This window comes from Schistocerca piceifrons, chromosome 3, assembly GCF_021461385.2.
Source record: "Schistocerca piceifrons isolate TAMUIC-IGC-003096 chromosome 3, iqSchPice1.1, whole genome shotgun sequence".
Classification (NCBI taxonomy): Eukaryota; Metazoa; Arthropoda; class Insecta; order Orthoptera; family Acrididae; genus Schistocerca; species Schistocerca piceifrons.
Window position 1 is genome coordinate 211,560,578 of NC_060140.1, and position 12,949 is coordinate 211,573,526.

The window sequence follows — 12,949 nt, forward strand, 5'->3', positions numbered from 1 at the left end:
AGTGCCTGTGTTATTAATGGGCACTGTAGGTCATGAGGGCCCAAAAAATGGAAATATTGTAATTTAATTACATTATGTGCTTCTTCCTGATTCTAAAAGTATGTACTTTATGAGTAGTACCTCAACGTTTCCGTGTTTAAATGCCGTGCAGAAGCAGATGACGCTCGTGAATACCTAGCTGTCAAACTATTGTCAAACACGAGCCGTGCCTACAATGTCTCGTTAATTAAGTTTGGTTTCGCTATTTACATTACAATTCATTTGTATAATATTCCTGAAGAACATGTCGACGGTACTATGAGCAGCGATTCACTGCAGTCGATCTCTTTGTTGCTACAAGTAGACTACTTCGATTTACTTATGTTTTTCGCATTCGCACGTGTTGTAAACGTGTTGCTGACACTGTGTATTTCACACATATTTACATCGTAAAATGCCATAAACGAAGAAGTACAGTTGTAATCGTAAATTTTACGGTAATAATATACACAAACATAGTGTTGGAAATCGTAAAAAAAATGAAGCAACTGTTACGCCGCAGCGAAGTGAAGTTCGACCTAAAGTTCGCCTTTCAGTGCTTAAAAAACCCAAGTTGATACATCTTACGGAAAATGAACAAGGTGTTGGTGTTCTAAATAGTGAAAATAATGGTTATATTTTAATTAGTAAGTGCAGGATTTCAGAATTGTTTTTGTCTGTTGCTAAATATAAATATTGTAATAGAGAAAAATCCCTTACCATTCGTGAGGGTGTAAGCAAGAGAAGAGGCCTATCCAGCAAAACTGTAGTGGAATGTCAAAAAATGGTTCAAGTGGCTTTGAGCGCTATGGGACTTAACTTCTGAGATCATCAGTCCCCTAGAACTTAGAACTATTTAAACCTAACTAACCCAAGGGCATCACACACACCCATGCACGAGGCACGATTCGAACCTGCGACCGTAGCAGCAGCGCGGTTCCGGACTGAAGCGCCTAGAACCGCTCGACCACAACGGCCGTCAGTGGAGTTGTCACCTGTGTAGATACTAGAAAGGTATTCGACTATGAATGTCTGACAAAACACTGCAAGGTGTGCCAAAAACGTAAATGAAGACAAATGTGACATAAACCGCGAAGGTTTCAGTGATAGTGTGGAAAGCAAGGGGGCAGTCTCTATTTTTAACAGGTCAATTGCTAGACGTGTTGTGTGATACACTGACTACATTGGTGCTGATGACTGTAAAGGCTTCAACTGCCTTGTTGCTGCTAAACCCTATGGTAAAACTGAAATTTAAAAACTAGTATTTATAGGACGGGTGCAAAAGAAATGTTATCTTTGAGAACAAAATGACAAGCAAAACTTAAGCTTCAATAATAATACAGTGCTTGCCTATAGAGTGAACCACGTTTTTCAATAATATATATATTAAATGTACTTGCAGCTGCGAATACGCACAACGGTCAGCTGTATAATAGAATGACGACAACGAAAATTTGTACCAGATCGGGACTCGAATCCGTATTTTACGCTTAATCGCTAGCGGTCGCCTTACCATTTTGCTGCCCGAACATTAGTGACGGCCACACCCTAACTTCCATATATCTTCAGCCATGTGTCTACATCCTGTACTCGTTCATCCATCATGTATATTCCCGTAAAGGGGAGACATTTTACTAGATAGTCGCTTGCCCAGTGTCGGCGGGTAAACATGATATTGCAGTGCCTGTGTCATTCAGAAATATGATGCAAAGTTCCTTCAGACATGCATGCTTAGCGTAAAGAAAGCATTAGAAAATTCACCACATCATTTGTATACATTATTTTACAGTAATAATGAGAAATGCAGTTTTAAAAGCTCATTACAGGAGCAGTTTTCTTAAATTTTGCTAGTACACTATCGGAGACTTATAACAGTACATTATAGGCAAAGTCGTCATTTTCTCTTTATCAGTTTGCTACAAACGAACCATAACTAAAGCAAGTCCATGACCGTTTGAAAACGAAGGTTACTTCACGTACAGGGTGTATTTACTTATTTACTGTATTTCATTAACAGTACAGAGTAACCCACCGCCTTGAAATGTAAGGTGGGTCGGATGCTTTTGAATCTAATAGAAAAGACTTCTCACTGTTGCAGTCTTATTGGTATACAGTTGTTAATGCTTATTTAAAATAATATAAAGTACATAATATATTAAGATTTCTCTGAGGTTACAGCGAATTGAATGCTTAACAATTGTTAAAATGGGTCCATATAATTTGTTACTACCTAGTTGATGAAAGTATAATTTATACAATGCAAATGTCAAAGAAAATGAAAAAGAAGAAAATGTAACGCAATGAGCGTGGTTAATAATAATTAGTAATATATAGAGGGAACTGATATGCTGTATTTGGATGAGTAAAACAGTGTAAGTAGCATGTTGGTTAGTAATGGCCTATTTCTATCCATTTCAGATGAGAAGGTCTCGGAACAACCTCGAACTATTAACATCTGAAATGGTTTGCGCTAATGTATGTTTGCAAGGATTATACAGATTAGATGCTGATTGATCACTTCATACATGGAATACATGAACTTTAGCTTCACGTGAGAAATACACTGATGTTTGTAACTTGTTGGTTGAAATAGAATACAGTTCATTGCTACTTGAATGCATTATTCCTTAAATAACTTAATACATTTCTGATATATGGAAGTCACTGGTTATAGCTGTGAATAGAGAAGAGAATATACAATTTGTCTGCACACAATAATACGAGCAATACATTACTGCTTGTGTGCAGTATACTTTAAACACTATGCAGGATGCCATAGGGGAGGAGGAGCCTCGGAGTAAAAGTTCTTCGAGCCTACTGCTCCAAAGCAAAAATGTTGCAACAGACTTGGTTAGGGATTGTAGACAGCGTCTTAAGGAACAAATCAAGAATAGGAACCGTGTCCGCAGGCGGAACATACCGCGATGTTCTTTGTTATTCAATGATCACAATTGATTTCCACGAACTCCAGTGAAGAAGATAAAGCTAGCTGCTGCGTATAAGGCCTTGTCTTCTATGAATGCGATGCTCCCTTGAATTGGTGGATGGCAGTTTGACTTCCATCAGTAGTTTATTGTTCTCTCGTAACCGGAAAATATAAGACTTTTTGAGGGTTCCAGGAGAAAAATAATTTGCGGACGGAAAGTCGTGTCCGAAGCCGTCATCCACAGAGGCAAGAGAGCATCACATTCATGGGAGACAAATCCTTTCTATGTAGCCGTTACCTCCATCTTCTCCACTGGCGATCGTGGCAATCAATTGCGTCTGCTGAATAACGAACAACAATGCGAGACGTTCCGCCTACACTGTGCTCCAGACCTGGCGGGACGTCCCGTGTAGAGCAGCAGCCTGTTGCGGGTGTGGCAGCGGGCGCTCTCGGGCGCGCTCGCCGTGGCGGTGGCGCCGGGGGCGGCGGGGACAGCGGGGGCGGCGGGGGCGGACGGCTCCAGCGGCAGGAAGCTGCCCCACGTCAGCAGGAACAGCGACCGGTTCTCGTGCGCCTCCACCAGCCACGGCAGGCCCTCGCACCGCCCGTCCAGCGTCACCTGCCAAACACCAAGCTACGTGTGTCCAGCCGCAGTAACAAATGCGTTAATTATGGGCAATTCGAGGGGAAGTGATAAAGTTTTAATTAACACCTCGAAACAAAAAGTTTACTTTTTCCAATGGCTTCGCCAATTCGTTTTGGTTACTCTAGCGGCGTGCTATTATACTGTGGACTGAGAGTTTCAGTTTCTAACAGGACTGCAGATATATATGCACGAAGATCAAATTTTGTTCGAGGTGATAGTTAAAATGATATGACTTTCCTTGTAACACTTTGTACTGAGGAACGTACACTACTGGCCATTAAAATTGCTACACCAAGAAGAAATGCAGATGATAAACGGGTCCTCATTGGACAAATATATTATACTAGAATTGACATGTGATTACATTTTCACGCAATTTGGGTCTATAGATCCTGAGAAATCAGTACCCAGAACAACCACCACTGGTCGTAATAACGGCCTTAATACCCTGAGCATTGAATTAAAAAGAGCTTGGATGGCGTGTACAGGTACAGCTGCATATGCAGCTACAACATGATACCACAGTTCATCAAGAGTAGTGTCTGGCGTATTGTGACGAGCCAGTTGCTCGGCCACCGTTCACCAGACGATTCCAATTGGTGAGAGATTTGGAGAATGTGCTGGCCACAGCAGCAGTCGAACATTTTCTGTATCCAGAAAGGCCCGTACAGGACCCGCAACATGCGGTCGTGCATTATCCTGCTGAAATGTGGGCCTTCGCAGGGATCGAATGAAGGGTAGAGCCACACGGGTCGTAACATATCTGAAATGTAACGTCGACTGTTCAAAGTGCCGTCAATGCGAACAAAAGGTGATCGAGATGTGTAACCAATGGCACCCCATACCATCACGCCGGGTGATACGCCAGTATGGCGATGACGAATACACGCTTCCAATGTGCGTTCACCGCGATGTCGCCAAACACGGATGCGACCATCATAATGCTGGATTCATCCGAAAAAATGACGTTTTGCCATTCGTGCACCCAGATTCGTCGTTGAGTACATCATCGCAGGCTCTCCTGTCTGTGATGCAGCGTCAATGGTAACCGCAGCCACGTTCTCCGAGCTGATAGTCCATGCTGCTGCAAACGTCGTCGAAATGTTCGTGCAGATGGTTGTTGTCTTGCAAACGTCCTGATCTGTTGACTCAGGGGTCGATACGTTGCTGCACGATTCGTTACAGCCATGCAGATAAGATGCCTGTCATCTCGACTGCTAGTGATACGAGGCCGTTGGGATCCAGCACGGCGTTCCGTATTACCCTCCTGAAACCACCGATTCCACATTCTGCTAACAGTCATTGGAATTCGACCAACGCCAGCAGCAACGTCGCGATACGATAAACCGCAATCGCGATAGGCTACAATCCGACCTTTATCAAAGTCGGGAACGTGATGGTATGCATTTCTCCTCCTTACACACAACAACGTTTCACCAGGCAACGCCGGTCAACTGCTGTTTGTGTATGAGAAATCGGTTGGAAACTTTCCTCATGTCAGCACGTTGTAGGTGTCGCCACCGGCGCTAACCTTGTGTGAAAGCTCTGAAAAGCTAATCATTTGCATATGACAGCATTTTCTTCCTGTCGGTTAAATTTCGCTTCTGAAGCATGTCATCTTCGTCGTGTAGCAATTTTAATGGTCAGTAGTGTAACACCCGAAACTGTGATTCTGTTGCCAGTTAAAGTGATTGCCAGGTATTTCACAAAAACATTACATGCAGTTTCTTTTAATCCGTTTCGACTGAAGAATCCTGAATATGGAGCGGCTACCTGCTATTGTCGATTCTTAAATAAAAGTTTGTTGATAAGTTAGTGCCCATACAGATTTACGAGAGGCTTTCAATAAGAATTGCAAAACTTTTTTTTTCTGAAAGTGGGTTCGTTTCATTCTTGATTCCTATACATCATATTATTTCCTACTCTTTTGGCTACAAAATCCTGCTTCTGTACGTAACCTTCATTCAGTGCGATAGCCATACATCACTTTAGTGGGAGTGCCTCTATGCCTGTACGGTGCTACTCTACTGCTCGGCGTCGAAGGCAACGTCTTGCTGCGTCAATAACCTCCCCATCATCAAGGTACTGCTTCCAGCAGAGTACATCGTTCATTGGGCCAAAGTGTACGGTGGATGAGGAATAACAGTCCAATGAAGTTTTGTGAGCTTGTATCGGGTGCGCAGACTTGTGTGAAGCCTTGCGTTGTTTGTGGTCCGTCGATCACTTAGAATGAGAGTGTCCGCACGTTCTAACATTGCAAGAGTCACATGTGTGTGCAGCGGCCGGCACATGGGAGATCGGATAAATTTGCACAACCTTATTGCGACTTCGCCCAACAACTCACCACGCATCTGTTCACTGCCAGGTCTTTCTAGACATTCTACAAGCACCTATGAATATCTGCGATGCTATGGCTTTCCGCCACAAGAAACTCAATGACAGCTCTCTGCTTGGAACGCATCACCGTTACATACGCCGTTTTGAAGGTTACGGCTTACTCTGCCACCTGTTGGAATTTCATGAAACTATAAGGGCTGAAGCAGGAATATTCTACGATATCCCACAACAATACTATCATTTTTTTTTTCAACCGAAAATGGCCGAGTTAAAAAGTGTTGGTTTACTTATTGAGAGCCCCTCCTATTCAAGTAGCGAAGTTTCCAAGTTCCGTCTATAAACTGAAAGGGAAAAAGTATTGTAACCACAACTCAACGTACCCTCTAAGCACTTAAATTCCAAGTTCACCTGGACTACCATCATAACCATCGAAAAGTATAGCAGTTTCAAAGCTTTGTCGTTCCAGTTTCGAGGATCACACTGGCAGGACCAGTTCTAATGCTATTCAGAATCATAATCTTACAAAAATATCCACTGCTGCAATTGGAAACTCCTGATCACCGCTCGACACAGCAATTCCTGCAAGGCCACTCTCGGACCATTAGGAATCTGAGTCTATAGCGTTGTATCATGTGCGGGTCGTATCATTATGGGACATGTGAGAGGCTATAACCCATTGGCGGTGCACAGCCTAGTCCCCTCGAATAGAAGGATGGCGCCGACTTAAACATCCCCATCCGACGGACGGATGACCATGAACAGTGTAAGATATCCTTATTCCGAGAGACAAACTGGATAGTTTGGAATTTAAACCCTGTCGCTGCGCAAAGTTTAATTATATGGAAGTTTACACCACCGCTTCACCTCCCCATGCTGACCAAATATGCTATTTGATCGAAAGTATCTGGACACCACTGGTACCGCCAAACTCACAAATAGATGGTACGAGAGGCAGACGCTTCAGTATAAAAGGTGGAAGGGGTATTGCGTTGTCAGCAGAGAAACAGTAGCAGCAGAACGGGTTGGTGAAGAGCTCAGTGACTACCAACATGGAGTAGTCATTGGATGTATCAAATGCATCAGGGACATTTCAACCCTACTAAAGTTGTCCAAGACGACAGTTGGTGATTTGAAAGTGAAGTAGAAATGCGAAGGAACAATCACAACCAAATTAAGATCAGGCATACCCCACATACTGACAGGCAGCAACTATTGAGTATTGCAAAGGGTGGTTGTAAAATATCGTATGAAATCCAAGAAAATGATAACTCGTGAATTCCAAAGTGCTACCAGCAGTTCAGCTAGTGCAACGACTACGCGTAGGCCGGCCGCTGTGGCCGAGCGGTTCTAGGCGCTTCAGTCCCGAAACGCACGATTGCTACGGTCGCAGGCTCGATGAGTGTGATGTCCTTAGGTTAGTTAGGTTTAAGCAGTTCTATGTTCTATGGGACTGATGACCTCAGATGTTAAGTCCCATACTGCTATGAGCCTTTCGATTTAATTACGTTTAGTGAGTTAAGAAGAACGGGATACAATGATCGAGCTGCTCATTATAAGCCACATATTTGTGTAGTCAACACTGAGCAATGCTTGAGGTGATGTAAAGAGACAGTGAGTGACTGGAACCAAGAGATTTGGAGTGGTGGATCACGCTTTACACTGTGGCACTCCGATGGAAGGCTTTGGGTTTGACGAATGCCTGGAGAACGTTATGAACCATCACATCCAGTGACAACAGTGAAGTCTGGAGGAGGTGGTGTTAAGTATTTTGATGTTTTTCGTAGTTATGTCGTGGTCCCGTTATTGCACTTAAGAAGACACGTATTGCCTACAGTAGGGGAACAGTTCGGAATCGATGACTGTATCAGCATGACAATGCAGCCTATCATAAAGCACCATCCGTGAGGTAGTGTTTTGTGGACAATAACATCCCTGAAATACATTGGAATGTCAAACGTCCCGACCCAAACCCATTGATGCACCTTTGGGATGATCTAGAATGTCGATTTCGCTCAAGACCCAGTGTTCCACATCACTGGCTTCTCTGGTTTCGGTTTTTGAGGAAGAATGGGCTTTCTTTCCTCCACAGGCGTTCAGACACTTCATTGAAATTGTCCTCAAAAAGAGTTCAGTCGGTCATAAAGACGAAGGATGGACGTACACAATATTAATGTCCATTTCTATAGACTTTCTTAACAGATCTCCGTTTTGGTCTTTGTATTTACAAGAACACGTTACGTACTCAGATACCGATCGGATTGTGTACTGCTGGTGAAATTTTCTTCGATTAATCTACCACGTTTCTGGCTGTCACATCCGATACGAAGGCCAGTGCACAGACCTCGGCTGTGATAACGTGAATACTGCAACAAATCACAACAAAACTGCAAGATAGAAACTATGTGAGAATGCCAACTGTACTGCTCAAGGTAGACAGAAGGTGAACCATCACATTTATCAAGTAAAAGTTATTTGTGACGATCTAATATGCCCGAAAGATGTATACGTTAACGGAGAAGAGCAAGAAATTGTGTTTTGTTCAAGGCAAAGTTTCTGATGTATTTTTTTTCCATCTTTCTCCGATCTGAACTTGTGCTCCGTCTCAAATAGCCCCGTAGACGTCACGGCGGTAGACCTTAATCTTCCTTTTCTGCTTACGGCCCTTCTATCTCATCTCTGAAGAATCATCCAGATGCAGCTCAGATGATCTCAGCCTTCCGACAAGTAGAACGAAGTATTTCCATCGACAAGAAAGGAGTAGGTGAAGAAGGAGAGCGAATGGGAACTAGGAACACATTTCTTTGTCACCAAGAGACACCTGCCACTTTTTCGAGATGGGTTGGGAAATTAACGGGAATTTTATAATCTGATTTGTTGTATTAGTCCGATTATAGTGGTATTTTCGGTAATGTGTTGGTAAATGTATCTAAAAGTATCTGTACAGTTTTAGCAACAAGGGATATTTTAGTCTGTTGTCCATTGTTATAAAGATTACATGTGTTTTGGTAGTCTCGACGATTATTTATTGTATATAAAATGCTTTGGAGAATTTGTATTAACTTGCTACAAGAACGGATCGAAGTCCATCAGAATTTTAGAAATGTCAAATATTTCTTTGGTGTGTTTGCTACAGGTAAACCAACGGTTTATTAGCAGTATAAGCGTTTCGAAGAAGGACGTTAAGACGTTGAAGACGATGACCGCCTTGGACGTACGAGCATTTCGTCAGCTGATGAAATTATGGAAAAAGTTAAAGAAATGTTTATTGACGTTGTCCGAATCGTGTTCATAGAAGTCGATGATGATGATGATGGCGTGTTGTAACGTCGCAGCTATTTCCACGGCCGCGGAGTTTTGCAGTATGTTTTACTCTGTTAGGTCAAGCTGTATTGGAGGCTGGCAATGAAGCCTCAACCCCCGGCCATTGTGTAGTCGGCTGCTGGCTTGATAATGCCATCTGCTGCGGTGTGCGGACCGTGAGATCTGCGGTGTGTGGAGCGAACTAAGATCACTTATTCGTCTCATTTAAGAAACTAAATAACTATGATAAACATGATCTGTTTGCTTTGAAATTTGATATAGGAACTTTTATAATTTAGAAGAACAGTGTGTAACATTTTCATGCGGATAATTTTAATAGTTTTTAAAATCTAAAAAAGCTATTTAAAAAAGTACTTAACTGACATTTAATAAAGTAAATTCTGATGGGAATCACGACAGTTTAAAATTATTTCTCATTTTAAAATAGTAACAGCACTGTCAGTGCACACAAGTTATTTTTAAAGAATTTTAATTCTAATCATTTAATAATTTGGCTTTCGTAAGGAAAATAGTAGTTTAAAAGTTGATATTTATATTTTATATTAGTGTGGGAGTAGATGAGAGTGAGTGTGAGTGTGTCTGCGGGGACATACGTCAAATTTCAGTGTTATAATATATTACACCATCCGTAACTAGCAGGGGTTACATAACCAGGATGTCCCGAAAACGGTGAATCTCCCTAACTGGTGGATGGCGTATGTCTAGGAGCGTTTGCTTTTGTAATAAGGCAGCCAGAAAGATAGTAAAAGGATACTTAGATACAAAGTATGTTTCAAACATAGTTTTCTTTTGATTCTCGTTTCGTTTGGTTTTGTGGAGCATTTTGTGAAATTTTGCAATACGAAATGATATAGATGCATCTGCGAATGCTGATTGGAGTAAAGCGGTTGCGCGCGAAATTGATTATGAAAGGTTAATCTGACTGGATGATAATTTTGATCAACCAATGAGAGAGAAGTCTTTCCCGCGTAATTGAATGAGTTATATGCTCTATGAGCGACGGCATTCAGGCAGTCGTGGACTCGCTGTCGGACGAGAAGGCCATGTTAAATGTGCCCGAAAAAATTATCTGTAAGATGAAGAAATGACAGTTAAATAACGCTCGGTTTATATGGCCATGCTAGCAGATGAAATTACGGACATTACGGCGAAGTTTGGAATGTTGGTTGCAGAATAAACCGCGTGTGAAACTATCGGTCTTTGTGAATATTCTGCGTGTCGTGTTCCGTATGGATGTACAGAACATTTTGGCGAGCATCTTCTTTCGAAGAATCCACTGAAAGGGACCGAATGTGAACTCGTTTCGTAACAGTGTGTTTCCTGTGTGAATCTCGTAATATTTCGGTTGGGCTTAGTACATTTCTGGCTGTCTTAGGTGTGATATAAGCTGCACTAACTGGTAGTAGATGTACTACCAACGTAAATGTGGGCTTGGTGACACTATAAATGAAATGGACCATAATAAAACATCAGTATCTACAAACAAACATTTTCAATGAAGGGAGGAAGCACAAACTTTGCCCGTTATTAATAGAGATTTACAGGTTTGTCTTGTTACTTGAGTTACGCTGACTTTGTAATCGTAAGTATGGGTGGTGGTTTTTTTCAAGGCGGCTTTTCTCATCTTCTACATAGTACCTACGAATGCAGAGCAACGGGTGGTGAATGGACGCTATACTGAGGTAGGTGGACATCAGTAATTAAATCGCAACGCACTGCGGACCAACCCCGCCCCGCCGCAGTGTCAGCTGTGTCACGCTACAAAATTACTTCCATTCTTTGGATATGAAACGTGTGGCTTCAAAATTGCTGAACAAAGACAGCGGCAAATGGAAGTTGCCCATGAGTTGCTAGATGAACTCGACAACAATGCAGAGCTACTGAACGTTGCCATTAACAGGTTCGAAAACATGGATATGACGTCAAACTTAGGGGTCAGAAGGGACCACATGACAACCAAATTTTTGTATTTTTCTGTATTTTTGGTGCGTGAAGTTCAGAACCCAAATATCAATGTGCAAAAGCAGTTAGTTGCAACTCTGAAAAATTCTCGACAAAATCAATTTTGAAGTTTTCCGACTATGTTTCTTTTCGATAAGTAGCATGGCTCTGTGGCAGAGTGCACGGCCGGCATGGGAGGTTGGGTTAGATGGCCAGCGAAATTAAATTTTTAATTAAGTTTCATATTTTGTGAGCATCTCTGCGCAGCTATGAATGCGTAGAGAAGAGAAAAATTTTATTACCAATGTATTTTTTCATGAAAAATCTTGATTAACAATAGTTTATAAAACATTGGGCAATTAAAGAGTTCATGTTTCTATTGAATACTGGATTTTTGTGCACATGTAATTAAAAATAAAAACGTGTATTTTTCATACAAATGACAGTTAAATATGTTAATGAGCATATATTTCATCAGTTTTAAATTTCAAGGACATATGCATTTGAACTGAATGGGGGGAAAAAAATAATAATGGAGCGATTACCAGTCTTGAGCGCTGCAAATCTTTTATCCACCTTTATGTGTTGAACGCTTCATGGGAATGCTCATAGAACATTCACTTTTGTTTAAAACTTTAATTCCAGCGGGAATCAATTCCATGCCCCCCACTTTGCAAGCCAGCTGTCTACCATAGAGTCATAATGCTTGTCGAAAAAATGTGCCTTAATTTAGCTTATTAAAAGCGTTTGGTAAATTTGCAAGTCGATATTCTCGAGAATTTTTTAGAATTGCGTTGGCCGCATCGATAGAATGATACCCGAGTTCTCAACTTCCCGTACCAAAATATAAACTCCGTCCGAACAGGCCATTGAGGCCCAAGGGTACCGATCGGCCGCCGTGTCATCTTCAGCCCATTGGCGTCACTGGATGCTGATATGGAGGGGCATGTGGTTAGCACACCGCTCTCCCGGCCGTTGTCAGTTTTCGTGACCGGAGCCGCTACTTCTCAGTTAAGTAGCTCCTCAGTTTGCCTCACAAGGGCCGAGTGCACCCCACTTGCCAACAGCGCTGGACAGACCGGATGTTCAACCATCCAAGTGCTAGCCCAGCCCGACAGCGCATAACTTCGGTGATCTGACGGGAACCGGTGTTACCACTGCAGCAAGGCCGTTGGCAACAAAATATAAAGTATTAGAAAAATCCGACTGCAGTCAGTGGTGCGAGCGCCGCTCACCTCTCCGCCGGAGCCGCGGAGCCGCTGCCTGCGGCTGCAGTCGGCGCCCCTGGGCGAGGCGCGGACCATCTCGAAGGAGGCGCTGAAGTAGATGTTGGTGAAGTCGTCGTAGACGCGCAGCGGGCGCACCGTGAAGGCCACCTCGAGCACGCGGCTGGACGAGAGGAAGACGAGGTGGCGCGAGCCGGTGCTGGACAGCGTGCTGTTGTCGCACAGGCAGAGCCGCGGCAGGCGCACCTCGCGCCACGGCGCCTCCCACACGCGCAGCTCCGACACGCGCTGCCAGGCGCCGGAGTTGACGCCTCCGCCGACTCCGGAGTCCGACTGGCGCACGCACTGCGGCCGCCCCGTGTGCGGGTCCGCCTCCGTCACGCACTCCGCGGCGCCCCAGCCGTCGCCGAACGAAGCGTTGTGCAGCGTCAGCCGCACCTGCTCGTCACGGACAAACACCTGCAGTGTGACACCCTGCCATGTCCCTTTTTTTTTGTTTCACTGCTATTCTGTCACAAACGATATACGTACATA

The 12,949-nt window shown here is 43.3% G+C and overlaps 1 protein-coding gene across 1 annotated transcript in view; it reads right to left on the reverse strand.

Annotated features, from left to right (window-relative positions):
- The window catches only part of LOC124788519, a 497,715-nt gene that overhangs the window by 31,766 nt on the left and 453,000 nt on the right, over positions 1-12,949 (reverse strand). Inside the window, exons 11-13 of the mRNA XM_047255787.1 lie at positions 12,425-12,853; positions 3,460-3,563; positions 3,337-3,402 (exon numbers count right to left, since the gene is read on the reverse strand). Of these exons, the coding sequence (XP_047111743.1) occupies positions 3,337-3,402; positions 3,460-3,563; positions 12,425-12,853 (599 nt within the window). The remainder of the gene's footprint in view (positions 1-3,336; positions 3,403-3,459; positions 3,564-12,424; positions 12,854-12,949) is intronic.